The 19,951-nt window shown below is 37.7% G+C and overlaps 2 protein-coding genes across 2 annotated transcripts in view; one reads left to right on the top strand and one right to left on the bottom strand.

The window, feature by feature from the left end:
- Positions 1-726: 726 nt before the first annotated feature.
- Positions 727-13,558, bottom strand: LOC108640165. Its single transcript, XM_018075178.1, has 4 exons — positions 13,191-13,558; positions 12,401-12,503; positions 7,086-7,161; positions 727-2,675 (listed from the first exon to the last, which is right to left on the bottom strand). The coding sequence occupies exons 1-4, from the start codon at positions 13,556-13,558 to the stop codon at positions 2,401-2,403; spliced, it is 822 nt and encodes a 273-aa protein (XP_017930667.1). The 3' UTR covers positions 727-2,400.
- Positions 13,559-13,813: 255 nt separating this feature from the next.
- ARMC4 (armadillo repeat containing 4) overlaps positions 13,814-19,951 on the top strand; it is a 78,433-nt gene continuing 72,295 nt past the window's right edge. The window contains exons 1-6 of the mRNA XM_018075913.2: positions 13,814-14,121; positions 15,255-15,412; positions 16,766-16,961; positions 17,554-17,660; positions 18,112-18,248; positions 19,276-19,389. Coding sequence (XP_017931402.1) covers positions 13,898-14,121; positions 15,255-15,412; positions 16,766-16,961; positions 17,554-17,660; positions 18,112-18,248; positions 19,276-19,389 — 936 coding nt within the window. The 5' untranslated portion in view covers positions 13,814-13,897. The remainder of the gene's footprint in view (positions 14,122-15,254; positions 15,413-16,765; positions 16,962-17,553; positions 17,661-18,111; positions 18,249-19,275; positions 19,390-19,951) is intronic.

Here is a 19,951-nt window from a genome sequence, read left to right as displayed (position 1 = left end):
AATATTTTTTTACATAGGAAGTAAATATCTTTCTACGTAGGAAGTAAAACTTTCACTGCTCTGCTGGAAGACGAATGAGAGCCACAACGAGTTGGAAGAGTGTAGCCAGTTACAATCAGCATCTCGGGTCTCCAGGAAGCAGTCAAATACTGAGTGCTAGAAGGGGATAATCCGTTTTACGCATTTTTAAATTAATATGAAATGGTACTCTCCCACTTTTGCTGTACAGCCTGGGTTTTAGAATGTCAAGGCAGTATTTGACTTTTCCAAGAGACTGCAAGCACTAATACAAATCATTTTTATCCATTTTAACCACCACACTGAGTGAATTGTTGGCTTTGTGCAATTAGTCTCTGTGCTTCTTGACAATAGAACCACAGATTTTCACAAATTCTATGAATAATGCAAGGTGGAAGCTCTGTTCTCCAAGTCTGTTATTTTGCTTCTTGAAAAACATTTAATTTCTTATAAACCTGATACAAATAGGTTTATACAGCTGACAAGTATCCCAAAAGAACAGAATATGCTCAGAACAGTGAGATTTGAACTGACATATTTTTGGCAAAAAAAAAAATAAATTATACAGGCTGTGTTTGTCTGGAAGTTTAAAAATAGGAGCCTTTGTCATATGTGGCAGGAAAGGCCCAGTTGAGTCATGATTGATGTCACTTGCAAGAATATTTTAAGCTTAGAAAATGACATCAGAATCATCAGAATTTAGTGAGATTCAGAGTGGCTCCTGAAGCCAGGGTGCTGGGGATTCTGGAAGATACTTTGTGGATAATACATAGCACACTGCCAGACATCATCTGAAGAGAAGCCAGGAGTTACGGTACTTTCAGACTACATTTCTAAATGATGGGTATAATTTGCTTTAATAACATTAATTTTTAGTTAAATGCATGTTTCAAACTAGTTTTGGTTTTTTAGATTTGGTGCAACCCCCCATTTCAGGCTGGAAGAGCAGTCTGTCACTATCTGACCTCTCCCCTTACTCACTTACATGACAAGTTTCCAAGAGCAGCCGGGAGCACTCTCCTTATTACCACGAGTCTGCAAATACAGCAGGATCTCTTTCCACTTACTCTTCTCCAGTTTTAGTGCTCAATTCCTGCTGACTTTACTACTGAGCATTTATAAGTCAGACTGTAACAGTACATATGTATGTTAGAAGTATTTCTTTTAGCTCCCAGGCTAAAACTAAACTTTGTCTGTCTGTCTGCTACTGCAAGTGCTAAAATGGAAGTAACGAAACAGAAAAGGTGCTTGGATTTCGCTTTATTAAAGATGACCAATAAATCGTGCGGAGTCAGGTCACAGAGAGGCTGTGCACAGCTTTTGCCATGCGGAGTAACAAACCTCTTTGGAATAGTTTCTTACATTTCTCCTTTGATTTGCCACATATAGCAAGTCTTTGCTCCCTAAAGTAATTTTAGTGTGAAAATTAGTATATTTAAACTAAGTACACAATGCTACTTTTGATCCAGCTAGATTTATTTTGCTTTTAAATAGCTTTTAAATGTAAAGAGAAAGTAAACTGCAAATCATATTTCTAAGAAGTAGATTTATACTTGCAGTTAGCAGCAGCATGTTTTGTTCCTAAAAATGACAGATATTAGTGAAAAAGCAAGTTGTACGGTTGCTTGGCTGCGTGCCTGTAACAATATGCATAATCAGTTTTCATAACTCAAATGAGTTCATTCCAGGAAAATAAAAAGTTCATCAGGCAAGCAGCTCCGCGGGTAAAGTGTGTGTGTTAGCTAAGAGCTGCTGTTATCTGCCGTTTAGATTTGCACGTTGTGCTCGTTCCTGTTCTGTTTGAAGAGCCAAGTGGCAGATGAATTATTCTTGGTATTCCTGACTTTTACTTCAAGCCAATAAACACCTGTGTGTGACTGGTCTGCCAGAGCCATTCCATGAAACATCTGGGCACGCTCCAGCCCTGGGGCTACTGGCGTTCAAAACATTTTCCCCTGATCCTGCCGCTCGCTGCTGCTGCAGTCGGGCCTGATTAAGCGCAGGAATTGGATCAGGAATCCCATCACTCCCATGCACCCAACTCTCTTGGTGGTAGAAGAGGCAGACAAAAGGACAAGGACTCTGGTGGATTATGTGAGTGGTGAGGCAGAGGGAACTGCATGTCATTCCTTTGGGCAGAGAGTTTTCCGTGGCTCCTCTGTGTTATTTAGCGCACAGAAAGGACCTGCGCTGGAGGATGAATCACTGCATAGTAAAACCTCTGTGCAATCTGTACTTTGTTGCAGCCGTTGTAAGGACACAGTGAGTGAAGCAGACAACTGTAGAGAAGGAAACAATGTTTTCACGATTAAGGCATGAGTGCAGCCCTGGGGAACTGAATCGTATCCCTGCCTTTGCCACAGATTTCCTGTGTGATAGGAGTCACTTTGCACATGTGGTTGTTAACTGTGTTTCTGGAGGTGCTTGGTATGGAGGAGTGTAATTTGTAGAAGTGTTGAGCACTTGCCACTGCAAACTGTAGGCAGTGGGAGCTGTGCTGTGATGAACACTGAGAAACCAGGCACCCTGCATCCCAATGAGGCAGGCAAGCAAAGTGGAGGCAGGGATTACACAGATAAACCTTCGTGAGTTCAATTTATATGGCTGAAGAACAGCTTGAAGGGGATTGTCCTTCTTAAACTTGTCCTTTCCTGTACCTAAAATAGGAACAGCAAAGTTCTAGTTAAATACAAATGTAATATTTGTGAACAATTGCTGAGTTTAAGATACGTCTGCTAAGGTGAGAAGTAGTAAAATTGCTGTTTAGCATTTGTCTGTCCTTCATTTGTTTTGCTACTTTATCTTTTTAAATGGAGATATTATTGTATCATTGAGCAGTCACTTAAGAACTTCCTATTAAAGTAATATTGTGAGTACGTGTATGTTTTTACTGACTATATGCAAAGTTAGAGATTCAATAGCCTCTGTGTCTTTTCCCACAGTCTTAAGGTGGAAAATATAAGCTTAATCGTAGAGCAAAAAGATAACACTTTAAAAATACTACACTGTTCTGTTGGCAAAAGTTGAAAAAGACATGTAAGACACTTTAGGGGAAGATACTTCTTGAAGTGAAGAGTTAATCTTCTGCTTACTCACAAAATAAAACGACTGTTTGTGTAATATGTATCTTAAAAGTCACAAATTGCATGAAAATATGCATAGCATTTTGTATGTAAGCTATGCTTATATCAAGATGGGCAAAGTCAAAAATAAGTCTCTTTCATATGAGAAATGGAAAATGAGAACAGAAAAGCAGATCACAGATTTCTATCATATAGTTTTGTCATCTTAAATACTGACACTCGTTGATGCTGTAATCCAGTGCCAGGGAGAATTACTATTTGTTTTTTTGAAAGTGCTATTTATTTTGCATGCTCACCATAATTAATAGAAAACTCTTCTATTCCCCCATTAGTTAATCACAGCTTTTAAAAACATTACATTTGGAACTGTCTGTTTTATGTAACTAGAAGAGGCATGCTCCATTCCACCAGAGGTGTTAGTTACATAGGTGACTAGAAAAGTAGAGGGATGTTTTTAACTTTAGTAATCACAAACACATACTAACACAGAAACCCATTTATTTTCTAAATTTTGCTTATTTGAGATGTAACCTATTTTTTCTGTTGGTACACAGAGCCATACACTCAGGATGCACACATGGCACCAAAAGTAGAATTCAGGCAATCCAAATGCACAAAAGTAATTCATAAAACCTCTGCTTTACTGACTGTAAAATCTGAATTCACTTGGCTCCATTGTTTTGGTCCTGTCAGTCTGCTAAGTGCCAAAGCTGAGGTTTCCGTGAGTACATTAAACTCTCAACTTCCAGCTACAGCTTCTTTTAACCCCACTAAAAGACAAGTCTGGACTCAGTTCCCTCAGGAGATCGCTTCAATTCAGGTGCCCAGAGCACACCTACCACTTACTGACATCACTGGCTGCTTCCAGGATGGATCTCACTCATGTCCTGGGCTCGTGGGTACTTGGCAGTTGCCCATGAACTTGTGGAGTTGTCTAGCAGAGTGGTGAGTTACAGAGGACTCGGGTTCCCGCATGCTTCAAAGTCCCCACCTTACTGTTCAAAGCTTCAGCCTGTTTTATAGAAGGAAATCCCACTGAACACGGATTGTGGCTCCATGAGGTGCCCTGGGAGAGTGGCTCAGAGCCCTGCACCCGCACGGGCACCCCCAGGCTCCCAAGAGGAGTGGAGGAGTTCAGAAACCCCTCTGCACTCATCATTCCTGTTTGGTGGACTAAAGAGCTGAGCACAGGATGTCTGTGTGTGCAGTGCAGCAAGCTCACAGGATCAGAACACTGTAAAATGTTTTGAGATTCACTTGAATATGGTTTGCTCTCAGTCTCAAATGAAGCATATATAATTATCACCAGAAGCAGAGATGAAAAAAATCACCAGATCATCCTTTACTGTTATCAACATGGCAGAAAACACCAAGTATTTCTAATTACTATATTCTACTTCTACATAGAATAAAAATAGACCTGAATTTAATTGTAATGTCTCAGTACAGTGAGATTGCAAACCATTCCCCCCCCCTCAAGATTATACTCAATCCTTCCCCATGTGGAGTATTTAATCCTACTTTTGCTTACGTTAAACTGAATAGAATTTTTGTACCAAATTAGGACAACTAAGTCCTTCCACGCAGAAAACTACTGAGCTCACTGGATATTTTTCTGTCGTGGTGCCAAACCATACAGTAATCGTACTGAGGATACGGATGGAAGAAACGCTGCTCTGCACAGTAATTCCATATAGGAATCACTATTGATTACAGCGAGGCTACTTTATGGGTAGTGGTAAATTATGAGGTTTCTCTTGTAAGTGAGAACATTGATTTACATGAGTAATGCAAAGACTCACACAGAAACTGAACTCAAACTTTAACTGTCAGCTGTAACACATCTATTTATACCACAGATCTGTGCTTAGCTACTTACATTTAATTATAATCAGTTGTGGTGCCTGTCTGTGTTTACTCAGAGAATCACATTACTGAGGTCAAATGCAATGACAGTTATATTGTAGTTATTTGAAAACATGCTTAGTTGTACATTCTGCCTGTATCTGAGGACAGAATTTCTGCAGAAGAGAGGATGGGTATGATTCACCAGTCCTTCCTTACATGAATAAAATTTCACACACATCAATTTTAGTCAGGGCATGTCAGTGCTGCACAACACTGAGCTGCAGAGAGATAGCCAGAGCAGCTCCAAAGGAGCCAGCTTGGTAACTGGAAGCAGTTTAACCACATTGCTTAATGCTGCATACTGTCTAATTTACCCTGGTTTTTAGCAAAGTAAATTAGCTTTGGCAAAGCAGTGCACAAACAGGCTACCCTGCTCCCAGTCCGTGGGCCAGCTTTGGCATGGATTTCCATACCGTGCATACTGTGCACTACAGCAAAGGACTCTTTGCATAAAAATGCACAGATTCAGATCCTCACATTTTATTCTACACTTATTCACTTTAACAGCACAGAACGTTTTTAATTCTTGAATGTCACTGCTTAAAATTTAGTGGTGTTACTGAAACAGAACATCAAAGACTACAATAGCATTATAAATGAATCACTAAAGCATATCAGTTTGGGCTTACCATGATCAAATATGCTTATATTTACCAATTAGAAGTAGCAGACTCTTAAGCCTAATTGCTTCTGACCCATGGCATCCTTATTTCCAGCATGAATGGCTTTACCAAAATCTGAACAAATCGCTAACCTTTCACATTGAAATCTTAGAAGAAAAATGTCAATATAACTACACTATGTTTTAGAATGTCACAGGTCCTACATTTTTTTGAAAGAGTCTGGGAAAAATTAGGGTTTAACTGCCTGCTGTCTGACAGTATTGTTGATAGACCAAATTTTTCCTCCCATGAAATCAATGACAGAAATCTGTCAATGACAAAGGGAGCAGATACTTGTCTGCCATGTGGTCTTGCCATGTACAATTTTCCACTAGGGACAGAATCCCCTTTCATCTCTGAGAAATTATTTCGAACTACTTAGTAAGAGAGTCTTTTGGCATCAAAATTAGCAACCTTTTCAATACCAAAGCAACAGATGCTAACTTGATATTCCAGGAAACAATAACATTCAAACAATTCAGTGTTATTCTTCCCAAATCTAAACAGAGCACATAAAGATGCATTTTGAAAAAGTAACCTGCTTCAGCCCCCAAATTTTACATTCAGAGTTGAAGGCATGCTGAAAATCAACAGCTATTGTAATAAGCTGAAATATTAATTTATGCATAAATTAGGTGGAAAATAATTGAGAATTTTTAAAAATAGATAGTTTTAATCTCTATCTCTGCTTGAGCTAAAAAATAAAGACATAGGAGCTACCTGCAACTCCTTCTACAGTAAAATAACTACCTAACTGTGGCAGAACTTCAGATCCTCTAGAACAACCTTGATGATTCTAAATTTAAACTAAAATGCTTGAATGTATACAGCTATTACCAGAAAAAGAAGTGGAAAAAATTAGAGGAAAAATGTACCCATATGGAGGACTCTAATATCCATGGCACAGATCTTGAGAACAATACCAGAAAATTGGCTGAATTAACTGTATCAGAATGTACACTATGCAAGAAGACATGTATATGCAACACACATTTCTGCTTCTCTCAATAAAAATAATTTTGATAAAAAGGCAACTTTCCTCCCCAGATTGAAGTTCTACCGTAAAAGGATTTGGAATGGAGCTATAATCCCTGTTCTCATCCACAAAGGACTTATTTTTCATCCAAGTTGAATGAAGATGTCAGATTCATCAAACATATTCTATGGAGTTAGAGTTGGTTTTTATTTTGTTTTGTTTAATAGCTCACACAGCACGATCACTATGAAGCAGAAATTTAGATAAATACATTATTTTTTTACCAGGCACTGGGTTAATGCTCAACCTTGCAACATCCAACTGTTGCTCCATATTAATTTTACAGCCAATTGCTGCTCAAACCCTGTAGTGATTTGGCTGTATTCTGATCTCCACTGCTCTCACCATTTCACATTTTCCCATATAATATTACCGTACCACCATAAATGATAGAAGCAGTCTCTTCGAAACCAGTGATTGCTCCAAGGTGCTTGAATTTCTGCCTTGAAATGACCTACAAAGAAGAGAAAACGCCCTGATGTCAGTCTTGGCTTTCTTTCTGATTATGTAACAGGGGAAAAACGATACAATTTTTTTTTATATTTTTATGTTAGTTTTGTAAAAACTAAGGAGGGAATTATCCAGAATTACTGCTGGTGATTGCCTAAGGAGTGAAATGGGGCTACTACAGTAATAACTGGTAGCTGAATACCTGAGAAGTATTTAACCTTCTCTCTAGCTATGTAGTGTGTTTTGCGTGTCTGTGTCAGCACCTCGTGCGAGAATCTGCTCGTCATGAAACAGTCAAACCCTCTCTCCTGACTAATACTGGACATTACAGTCCAAAATACTTTCCACCAATACCTCTCATTTTTCCTCTAGGAAAAGAAAGCCATAACTGGAGACTACTTACGACATTCTAATTCTAATTTTAAAACAATCTCCTTTTCACACTCCCACCACAAAACAAACAGCCCAATCCTTTCTCCCTTTTTTCCCCTTGAAAAAGGAGGTAATTTTTAGAAACTACTAAGAAAGCAAAAGGCATTTGGGCACGTCAGTAGCATTCACTTGCAAAAGGTTTATGTTTGAAAGCTAAAACCACTGTCTTCCATACAGCGCAAGACACACTGTCTGCAGCATTGCTTTTAATATCGAGTTATTTCAAATAAGGATAAACACATAATTAAGAAGTGCAGCTGGCAATTTTCTGCCTACATTTTAAAATAATTCTCCATTTTTTGTTTTATTGGCCACAAAGTCGAATTCTTTTCTAAATTGCAAAGGTGCAAAGTGTTTCTGGATATACCTAATTTAGAGTAAGGTGTTCTAATTTGCTGGGTTATGACTGTGTCCATTCCACATGGCACACACTATTTTGAATAAATATTGTTGGGTTTATTTTGGTTTGTTTTGTTTATTTACATGGAAGCCTTAAAAGGCTTCTCTATCTTTCTGATTTCTTTACAGAAACTGTACTAACCTTGTAGTTATAATCCACTCATAAAAACAATTCAACTAACCAAGGAACAAGTTTTAAAAGACACTATGTAGTTTCCATTAGTACTGAATTGCTATGCTATTAAAATCAGAACAATTGACTAGTTCTAGAAAAAGCATTTTATATGAATATCAAAATGCATAGATATTATCTCTCCCTTGAAAAATACAAACAAAATATAAAAATTTTATGCAGGGAAGAATCAACTGGAAAAATAAAGAAAATTAACCATTAATCCTTTCTCTGTGCAAGGAGTTGTATTGCTATATGAAGAAATTAGGGTGACTCATGGAGTCAATACTTTGGTGACTCCTCCTGTACAAGTCAAGATTTAAAAACAATTCAAAAAAATTTTATATACTTGGATAACTCTACTTCAGAATATCTTTCTCAAAAGCTTTTTCTTTCAGGGTTATTATGCACACATATTTTCATTGCAGAAATTTCAAGACAAAATATTACATGAAGAGGGAATTGAGGTTTAAGATGCAAAAAAGATAATGTAGGAATTAAAAGGAAAAATCTTCGAATGTAATTATTCCCTACTAAAGTATTACAAACCCAGGAAAAACAGCCTCTGAAAAGATATCTCACCATTTTAAGACCCCTGATAACCTGCCCTGTATCTTGTTCTGATGCTACAAAGAAAAAAATTCAATTAATTTACTGAGTCTTTCAAAATCACAGTCTTGTAAACTAGTACTTCAAATATTATTGTGACATAGTTACAGTCCTCTGGTTATTACACCAGACTGATTATTTCTTTCAAATTATACTCAAAAATATTCAAAAGTTCTAGGCAGTAGCAAACAGAAATGAACAAAAGGGAATAATTTGCCATCTACAAAGAGAGGGAAGCACAGTCTAGTAACACAGTTCATATTCTGAAATATTATGTTCTTTACTGATAGAAACTTATTAAATCACATTCAATCTTGGACTGTAAAACATGAATCCCATCTGGAAGCCATTTCTAAAAAAGAGCAGCATATCTCTGTTATTGTCATTGTCCAGAAAATAACTGTGCAGATATTGTTAATTTATCACTTACTAACCAAAATACTGTCCTGCTTAATTTTCTTGAAGATTTTTGAAGTAACTGTCTCTTTGCCAGACATCCACGTGCCCTTGCATGCCTCTTTGCCCCTTGCATTGAGACCCATTTGAAAAATGGTCTTTTCTGTTTTCTAATTTCTAGGGCCAAGACAGTGAATTGCACAGTGTCCAATCCATAAAAATCCTAACTGCAGTTAAGCTGGCATTTTTTGAAACACATAATTACTCAGAAAACAAGATGTAAGTAGAAGATCACAACTCGGAAATCAGAGACTAGGTGAAAAAGAGAAGAAAGAAAGACATCAACAGATTCATGTCCTCTCCCTCTTTTTACATTCTCATGTATGTCACCTTTAGAGCTGAAATCCTGCCTTTCCACAAAGCACTACAACCCAATTAAAAAAAACCAAACATCAATACAACAAACAACAATGGATTACAAGAATTTAAGATGCATAAAAATGCTTGTTAACAACTCCAGGCATGTAAGTGGTGCATTTGTACTAATACAAAAGGAAATAAAAGCAGTACAAATGGATTTTTTTTTTATTTCTCTTGCTAAGCCCTTTTCACCAAAACAGTTATACTTTAGTTTGTTTTATGAACAACAAAATATGTAAATTTTGTAACAAAAGCAAGCTAATGAACAATAAAAGGAAACTGACAAATATTATATTGTTTTCTCCTGATTTTCAACTTGTCTGACAAACTGACCATGAAGCTGATCAGCTAAACTGCTATTTAACAGAAGGAGTGGCTGGTATTATATGCCTTTTTTATTTTGTGTAAACCTCTACAATTTTTTTACAATGTGTATTAATGTTCTGCTTTGGCAGTAATAATTTACTCCCTATTCTACAATAATGTGAGGAAAAATATACATGAAAAATTGCTTACACATTCTGGCTGCAACTTCGAGATTGTAAAAAAATTTCCAATTGCCTTACTCTCCATGCTAACAAATTCTTCATATTCCCCATTTCTTTGTGCCAGTAACAAATGATCTCATCTTTGACTATGCTCAGGCAAACATCTCACCTACTGTTTTATAAAATGTCTTTTACACTAAAAATGTAAAAATAACTTAGAGCAGAAAGTCACTATTACAAAAATGTACTAATACTGGTTTATGGAATTAGCCAAACATGGTGCATATGCCATCTCTGGGCAGACCCAGTTCCTGAGTAAGCTGCTTTTGAGAACACGTTATAGCTTTATTGCCTGGAATTTTTTGCACGCTGATTTTGAGCTACCAAGAGAATACTTTCATATTTCTTTAAATGATTACTTAACACTTTAGCTTTCAGGCAAAATTTTTTTCTAATATATCCATTTACACTGTTGTGCTAGGATGTATTAATAGCACTGATCAATCAAAAAAGCAAGAAGTGGTATTAAATCTCCTTCGGTCTATCTAAGTGAGGGAGTCCCTAAGTGTTTATTTTTTAGTGATAGCTGATGTAAGAAGGCAATATTCCCTGTCATCCAGCATGATATGCCTGAATGTAACCAAGGGAATCACCCAGAGCTGAAATACCAATGCAATAACTGCAGTAATGACTTGTTACAGCTGATACGTGTCTGAAAATGTGCAAAAAACTACAGAGCACAGACACAATAAGCAGGAACAGAACTTGTTCATATCACTTAATTATTTCCAAGATCAGAATCCCCTGTAAAATATGATTCAAATTTTCTATCAAATTCAAAACTTACTTTCAAAGAGGAAGAGGATGGGAACCAAAAGATAGAGACTGAAGGCTATAAATATTTCTTTTGTTTAGAAATGGCAATATTATATGCTGAAATTCTGCAGAAAGCTACAAACTCATCAGCTGAAAATAAAAGTGATGGATTAAAAGTTGGTTGTATTATTCAATTGCAAGGTGACAACAATCCCAAATGTGAAAACCAAATGCAATCCTAGAATGTAGTAGTTGAGGAACTTCCAAAAGAGATGAAGACTATTAATGCCATTGTAATAGGTCCCAGTGAAATGACCTTAGAAATAGCATTGAATCTATTTAAGAAAAAAATGCTCAGACTGGAACATAGGCAAATAAGAGATACTAATATGGTAAGGACATGAAGAACTTGTAGGCTGTGTCTAGAGGAACTGAACTGGTTTAGCCTAGCAAAGTGAAGTCTGAGAGAAAATATTCTAACTCAGAAACTGGGTGTAAAATCTATGGAGGAAAGTAGGTGTTGAAAACAAGGAAAAGGACCAACAAGAACGAATACACGTAAACTAGTCACACAAATTGAGGTTATAAATTAAATCAGGTGGTTTCTAGTCTTCAGAAGAGTTAGAGCAGTCTTCCTGGGAGTGCTGCTGTGCTATGAACTCTGCACTTGCCAGCTACAAAAAAAAAAAAAGACAGAAAAGCACCTCTGACTCCAGAGCATCCATAGGCCTTAACTTCTAATACCAGATCCCAGCAACATTCCTCACCACTGGCTTGCAGGATCTGTTCTGCTTTTTAATTTTTTCACTTATCTGTCCCCACAGGAAGTTCCACTGGTAACTAAGCCTGAGCTAGTTACCAAAGCTCCTTTTATAGCCAGTGGAGATGCATAGTCTTTGAGGGCAAATCATCCCATTTATCTTTGTCACTGAAATATCTTTTCTTCTTGCTCTTCAGTGGAACAGAGTGATCTCATTTAGGAATTCTATTTCTTACTCCACCGACTTCTTGCTTAAAATACTCAGCTCTGTGTGAAAACTCACTGTCTTCACTCCCCACCACCCATGGTGGGGATACTTTTACTCCCTTTCACATTTTGCTGCTTGAACCTTCTGCCCATCAAAATCAACTTTTTTACAATCATTGCTTCAGTAAAAAGAAGAGATTGAATCCACTCTGGAAATGTATTCATACATAGTATTCCATACAGAAAAGAAATTGCATTAAGTCTCTACCCAGGCTTTTTACTAAAAATGCTCTCTCAGTTTCACCTAATCAAATGATTCATTTTCAATCTTCTCTAAGTTATGCAGTGAAACAAGAACAGCTAATGCTATTCTTAAGTCATTACTGTGCAGACTGCGTGTACTTATCCATAGTAACTGCTTGAAAGTTTCAGTAAGTAAAATGTATACGGACAATCATCTCTGTGTATTAATCCCACACTGTTATTCTTCGAGATACACTCCACATACATTCCATGACCTTCCTCATTATTAGAGGTTTCTTACCTGTCTGAGTTCTGAGTTGGTAAAACAAATCTTGGCTGTGTTAACTCTGTGGTGTTGGAAGCTGGGTATTTCTGCTGGGTATTTCGAAGGACACACATACTGCCTTCAGAAGGACATATATACTGGAAAGCTGACCACAGCTTCCTAACTTCAGTCACTGTACAGCGGGTAATCATTCCTTCCTAGCTCAAATCTTAAGTCCAATTTTTATCATTTCGTAGGCATTTTGATGGGCCCAAATAACAGAACTGGAGTGGAAAGGGAAGTCCCAGAATATTGTTCTTATCTGCTCAGTAGCGCAAAAGATGAGACAGTAAGTGATGAGATGAGCACAGTAAAAACTTTATAACCTAAAAATTTATCCAGAGCGATGCCTCATTCAACAATATATGGATCTATTATAGGATTAGGGGAATAGTATTAATTTCCATTCTGTGTTTGGAGCTTTCTATTTGCATGTGTATAGTGTTGTGTAGTACTCAGTACGTGAAAGGACTTTATTCCTTGCTTTTGCCCATACCTATTTCCTTTACTTCTTTCAAGAAACAATAATTTTACATTACATTTCCTTTAACAAAAAGGATTTCAGGCATAATCTGTCACACTGCCTCAAAAACTAAAAGTGGTCGATCTCGACCAGTATTAATTAAAGCTGTTTTCTCATAACAGCTGACAGCGAGTGAAAGGTTTGAGCTGTCCAGGCTAAAATTCAAGCTAAAAACCAGTCGGTGGTCTCCCTTTAACTTCTGGTGCGAAGTAACTCTAGTTACTACATTATTTAATTCCTCACCAAAAAAACATATAAGCCTGCTTTATTATTTTAAATACTGCTCCTCTTCCCGTCCGAGGGGGAACGTCCGCCGGGCCGCGGCTTTTGCCGCTGTCCCGGTGACGCGGGCCCGTCCCCACGGCAACGCCGCCGGCCATGGCGGGGCGCGGCCATGTCCGCCCGGCCCGAGGTGAGGGGCGACCTCGGACTCCCGGCTCCGGGCTCCCTGCTCCCTCCCGCTCCCTCCTCAGCCCTTGCCCCGGGCTCCCCGCAGGGCCGAGGCGGCCCCAGGCCCAGGCACTGCGGCGGCCCTCGGGCTCTCCAGGCTGGTCGGGAGGGAGGTCCCGCACCGTCCTTTCCGCCGTTCGGAGACAGTGCCGGGGGGTCATGGTGGGCTTAGGGCTTTTAACGGGGGGGAAACCTTTTGTTACAGCCTCAACAAGGGCCTTCTGCTCTCTGCTCCCAGCATTTCCATAGCACCCCGAATTAATTAAGGTGAAATAAACTGTGCTTGCACCTGACTTCCCTGTTTCTTTAAAATTTGCGAGTTGGCCTCTTCAAGTCCCTCTTCCCCACTTCGGGGATTTTAACGAGTTAAATGAATCTAATAATTACTGGATACGTTTGTTTCAAATTACAGCGGCATTTACCATGTGAGAGCTCAGTTCTACCGTTCTCTGGTGGTGTCTCTTTGCCAAGGTGGACTCCTGTGATAAGTGTCCGAGACCATGGGAGCAGCATTGGAGAGGGCGGCTCAGTGGACTGCTGCTGGCTCTGGAACCGGCACGCTCGAAATGACCCCTTTGAACGAATCTCTTTTAAATCAGATTATTAAGTTTGCAGAGGAATTCAGCACTAAACATCCCGAGGAAGCAGCGTTTGTCTTCAGAGAGCCCCTTGAGTGGAAAACGCAGTTGGACTCTTCAGTATTTGGAAAGGGTTATGTGATCAAGTAAGTGAATTGCAGTGTGTTTTCAAATGCAGAAGGTGAACTATGAAGCAAAATTGTGCTCACTTAGCATAAAGCAAGCCTTAGTGGCCATGGGTGGGATTTTTATTGATGTATATTGAAAATTTTGAGCTGAAATTTTAAGTGTTTCTTTTTGAGTTTAAGACTATTCTGTCTCATTTGTGATGCAGACCTGGTAAGTTAGCAATTCTTAAAACTTGAACTGTCTATTCCTAAGACTTTTCACAACATATGTTCAACTGTGATTTCTCTTTGTGTTAGGAGTGACTCCCATGTGGTGAGTTGCCCTTGGTTGGTTGCCAGGTGCCCAGCAAGCTGCTCTATCACTCCATCTTCTACACTAGACAGGGGAGAAAGAAACAACCAAAGGGTCATGGGTTGAGATAAGGACGGGGAGAGATCATTCACCAGTCACTGTCTTTGGCAAACCAGACTTGACTTGCGGAAATTAAATTTACTACCAATTAAAAGTCAGAGTAGGATAATGAGAAATAAAACTGACTCTTAAAACCTTCCCTCTTCCTCCCATACCTACCTCTTCTCAAGCTCAACTTCACTTCTGATTATCTCCTCATTCCTGAGTGGCACAGGGGGATGGGGGATAAGGATTGTGGTCAGTTCATTACACATTTTTTCCTGATGTTCCTTCCTTCTCACACTCTTCCCCTGCTCCAGTCTGGGGTCCCTCCCACAAAACAGTCCTTCCCAAACTTCTGCAATGTGAGTCCTTCCCACGGGCTGCAGGTCTTCATGACCTGCTCCAGCAAGGATCCCTTCCATGGAGTGCAGTCCTTCAGGCACCCTCTGCTCCAGCATGGGTCTCCCACAGGGTCACACATCGTGCCAGCAAACCTGCTCCAGCATAGGCTTCTCCCTCTGTGGGTCCACAGGTCCTGCCAGGAGCCTGTTCTAGTACAGGCTTCCCATGGGGTCACAGCTTCCTTTGGGCCTATCTGCCTGCTGATTTGCAATGAATGAATTGGTTTACCTTGGAAGTTTTTTAAAATATTGCTTGAAGAAATTGTGTGTGCTTTATCATGTAAAACTTGAATAACATTTAAGATTCTTCTCAATTAAAGTTATTATTTTAAAAAGATATAATTTAATTTTTCTAGTGAAGCAGCTGTTCAGTCTGAAGCCACAAGCAGAGATGGCCAACCATTGCTGCTTCTCTCGGCATCAACTCTCAGAGTTCGCAGTTTTGACCAGCTGTCCCGTTTGCTACAAATTGCTATGGAAAAAAAGTTAAAGGAAGCACAAGCATGCCTCGAAGGTTTCTTTTCTTTTTTTTTTTTTTTAAGTCTTTCCTCATTCTTAAAATGTTTTCAGCAATTTATGAAATGTGCAGAAAGAAATATATGCCTTCATTTTAAGTATGTGAGAAGGTACTAATTCATGAAGGTGGCTAAAGGTGCTGATCCAGACCTTAATGAAGTTTCTATTTCTTGTTTTATTTACACAGAAATTAATAACAGAGAAATCTGGAATAAAGTTAAAATAATGTTGTTGACTCTCATACAAATTTGTGTATACTGAGCAATTTCCCAGCGATGACAGTAGGCTTAAATTTCTGAAAAAAAAGTCTTCTTTGAGGCTAAATAACAGTTTTTCCTACATATGTAGTTTAATACTCCTTTAAAATGTTACATACTTAAAAAACGGCCAAAGAAAAAGTTGTATGTTTAAGACATTCTTACCTGTACAAGGTTCACAATGAGCATTTCCAGATTCCTCCTTCTCACAATGGGTTTAAAATATAGGTATGAGCACTTCTACTGTGTCATCTTCAAGACCAAGATTTTCAAACTGACAAGAAGACTGTTGATATGCTAAACTGGATATCCTCCTCCTACCTGGAGGTAGAAGAGATCAGTGATATTCTATTGTGATATTAGTAGAAATTGCATCTGCAGTTCTAAAATATAAATGCATATACTGGATCAAGCTTCAGATCCATCTGATCCAGGGCCCTGTCACTGACAGTGGTTAACCATGAATACTAGGGAAGAATAATATGACCAGTGTATCATGCAGAGCCATTCAGAGATGCATGGGACTTCATTTGCAGCAACAGAGCAAAATGGATTTGTAAAATACATTGACATGTAGTTATGTCACTGTTTACCAAAAAGAACAGCTGGCATAGCTGAGGAAGTAATGGGGCCATTGGGAATGCTGCTAGAAAAGCTTAAAGATGTTCTTTACACTAAATCATATTTCCAAAATGATCAATTTTCAGTGAGTTAAGCCCATTGATTTCCTGTTTTGGGAATCAGCCAGGCATAGTTTTGGGAAAGGGGACTGTTGATAAAGGGAACTATTTAATATTCACCCCTTGGTTGAATGAATCTTAATATTTGCTGTAAAAAGCAATTGGTTTGTTAAGAAAAATTTCTTTTTGTTCTTAGTGTTACCATGTTCTGAAAAGTACATTTAAAATTGCAGTAGAGGGATATGAAAGAATAAATCAGACAGTAATGTTTGATGAATAACTATGAACATTATAAAGTTCTTACTGTAAATTAATAGCATCAAAATCGTGCAGCAATTGAAACAAAAGGTGTTTGTCTCATCCAATCATTTTAAACATAGTTGCACATTACATGATTCTGTTTCATGTTTACAGCTAACAGAGATCCTATAGTGAAAATTCTTGGCCCTGAATATGCGACTGTTGAAGGAGAAGATACGTCCATCTTGCATTTATTTGACAAAGTGAAAAGAGGTTATGACCCTGAAACAGAGACGAAAATGAAAATCATTCTTCTTCTTCATCAGCTGGATTTGCAACTGCTTAATAGTTCTTTGAAACAGATTTCACAGTAAGTGCATTTCAAATGGAAGCTAGGCATCTCAGCCAGTGCATTTTTTTGTTTTATTATTAAATCAGATTGGTTTCAACCCGCAGCATGTGTTTTTGGTGTGATATAAAGAAATTTATGGAAATAACTTTCACTATTCACTAAGTTATTGAAAAAACCAATTTTTTATGAAGATTTTTCTGTAGGTGTGGGTATGCAAGTGTGTGCCCACAAGTGTGGTTTTTTTATTGCATATGTTTTGCATTTTGTTAGCAAATTGAAGTCATTTGTACAAACAACAAAGTTACAGTCAAATATTTTCAAGGAACTGTTTATTTCTTCATGGAACTGTATTAAGTATTACATTGAGTCTGTTTCATAGTTACAAGGACTTTGTATTAGGTATGGAACGAAAATTTCACTGAACGATAGAAAAAATTAAGAAACACTATGAAAGATGACCCATTTTTATATTTTTGTTGCTACTAGTAAGACTCAATGTAAAATTAAAAAATTGTGCAATATTCTCTTCATTTCTCTGAGCACATCCTTTTGATGTGAATACATCAAAATACATCAAAATACATTTTAAACTATTTTCTATTAATTGCAGAGGTGTTAGACTAAATCCAGCTGCTGTAAACAGTGAAGTGAATCTTCTCAAGAATTTCTCTGGGAAAGGAGAAGATACAGTACTGGAATCACTGGAATATACATCAGGTCTAGATCATATCTTATGTTTACATAGACTGTTATTAAAGTACTTGATTTCTGTGTGAAATTTTTTGGATTAATTTCAGTAACACATTTAAAGTGTTTATTTCTACCATAATGTTATGAAGTAAAATAAAAAGTATTTTCAGACATGCAATGGTGTTCTTCAGCCTTTACATACAGAAATAAAGGCCCAGTTATGTGAATATCTTCAGTGGAAGTAGAGGAAGTGAACTGACTCCCTGATCCCGAAAAGTGCTAAACACAGTTGTGGTTCTTGGTTGGATTGGACCAAGGGTCACAGAGTTTTGCATGATTAATACCTAACAGTATGAATTCTTAAGAGTAACAAACTGTTTGGGGATTTTATTTGTATACGTGTTACATTAATCATCAAGCATAACTATTAAAAAATACTTTTAAACTGGATAAAAACACTAATGCTAATTGGTTACAGATTACATGTTTGCTAATGGATGCCGAGCTCCTCCCTGGAGACAAGTGCATGGAGACATTTGTTATTTAGTCATCAAACCACATGACACTGATCCTTTGTATATCACTTGCAACACAGCAGGAGTGTTTTTAAATGGGGTAAGTAGTAATAAAGGATACCATGCAGTAATGATTATTTTTTTGTGCTAAAATCAAATCTCAGGTTTGGGGTAGTGGTACTGGGGCTCTAAGACCTGCAGAGCTCATGTTTTGGTACAGAAAGAGAAGCCACAGTAATAAATGTGTGCTAGTTTTTCCATGTGTTTTGAGTGCTTTTTCAAAAAGTTTTATACCAGGAGTGTATTCTGCGCTCCTTCCTAACAGTGTTTGGTTGGTCTTTAAATGCACTCAAGCAGTTCTTCACAGTGGTCCTGTTTAAAGGTACTGGGGGACTCGATGCCTCTTTAGTGCCTCATTGCTCTTGATCTGAAGTGTGATATTGTTGTGTGTGGCTACTAGAGCTTGCTTTTGTCTTTTTATAAATAATAAAGCAGTTCTTTCTCCTGTCAGTGGAAGCTTTTTAGAAATTATTTATCTCTTCTCCTTTTCATTTTGGTTACCTTTTTCCTTTCAGATGGGTTTTATTTAGGCATATTAGCCCCTTACGTGTGTTAAGCAGTGACCAGAGCTCTTACATTCATTTTGAAGACAGATTGATGTCCGTCAGGCATAACTCCACAAATTGATTTCCTAAGAGTTAAAAAATCCAGGGAAATTTTGACTTGGCACGTTTTTAATAACTGAAGCTTATGGAGCGCAGTCAATCAGGTCACATAATTTTCTGATCCGTTTAGACGTCTGCCATGCTGCACTGGAAGCTCGTAATTGGTTGGTGGTTTGCTGTAAGCTGTAAATTCTTTTCAGTGGAACTACACACGGTACAATTTACTGATAATTGCCTGCAAAATTCCATGTGAGATCTTTGTCATATGTAGGGATCCATGGAGAGGATCCATACATCTTTACAAAACATTGGTGAAATTTGATGGACTCTGCTGAGCATGAGACTTCTGTACCTAATTCATTACAGTATGACCTTTGTGCTTTAGCACTATTTTGTGATGCAGATTAAATTACCTGTGTAGGGCAAAGCTATTAATAATTTAAAATGTATTCTTTTTTTAAGGGTCTGCTAAAAGGTAAAGAGCTTGACTATGAAAGAAAAAGTGATATATATAAAGATATAGTCACATTTTTAAGAGAGAGATCACCTAGATTTGTAGAAAATATGGCTAAACAGGTATGTATTTACTGATACTGGGTGTATCTTCTACTTTGTACAAGTGTACATTGTTAAGAATTAAATTATAAACCTGGCTGAACGTTTATGTTCTTTATCAAAGATGATTAAATGAAGAATTTTAATGGCTGAAGTGCATGTATTATTTTTTCTTTGGATTTGTTTCAGGTTCTGTGAAATATGTTTATTTTGTAAATAGCAAATAATACACCATTCATGTATTGTTCTGTCGTACCTTACGGTGGGGTTTGAATTACATGTGAGGCCAGCCTCTAATTTTGCTTGAAATGTTTTGCTGGTCTTCTAGTATTGTTCTCTATGGAGCACTGGAAATACTAAAGCAGAAAAATATGATATCCTTATGGGAAAAGTCAACTTTTTATGACAATATTTTTCTGTTATCAAAACCACTTAAACTTTTATCTTCATACTTTGTAACCTAAAGATAAATAATAGCTTGACTTTTTTTTTTTTTGTGAGAACTGTCTGATTTAAATATCAGAGTTGGGAGTTAAACATCCAACTTACACACTATGTCTTGCTTCAACCACTATAAAATGCA

Source organism: Manacus vitellinus, unplaced genomic scaffold, assembly GCF_001715985.3.
Source record: "Manacus vitellinus isolate BGI_N305 unplaced genomic scaffold, ASM171598v3 scaffold_3_pilon, whole genome shotgun sequence".
NCBI lineage: Eukaryota > Metazoa > Chordata > Aves > Passeriformes > Pipridae > Manacus > Manacus vitellinus.
This window is presented reverse-complemented; position numbering and strand designations above follow the sequence as displayed.

What these genes read in the sequence shown, in the direction of transcription:
- LOC108640165 (XM_018075178.1), bottom strand. Translation starts at nt 13,558, where the DNA reads ATGACCCCCCGGCACTGTCTCCGAACGGCGGAAAGGACGGTGCGGGAC. An exon ending in CAGGCTTATATGTTTTTTTG is followed by an intron (nt 12,504 to 13,190) that starts GTGAGGAATTAA and finishes GTCCTTCTGAAG; the next exon opens with GCAGTATGTGTGTCCTTCGA. An exon ending in CCAACTCAGAACTCAGACAG is followed by an intron (nt 7,162 to 12,400) that starts GTAAGAAACCTC and finishes TCTTCTTTGTAG; the next exon opens with GTCATTTCAAGGCAGAAATT.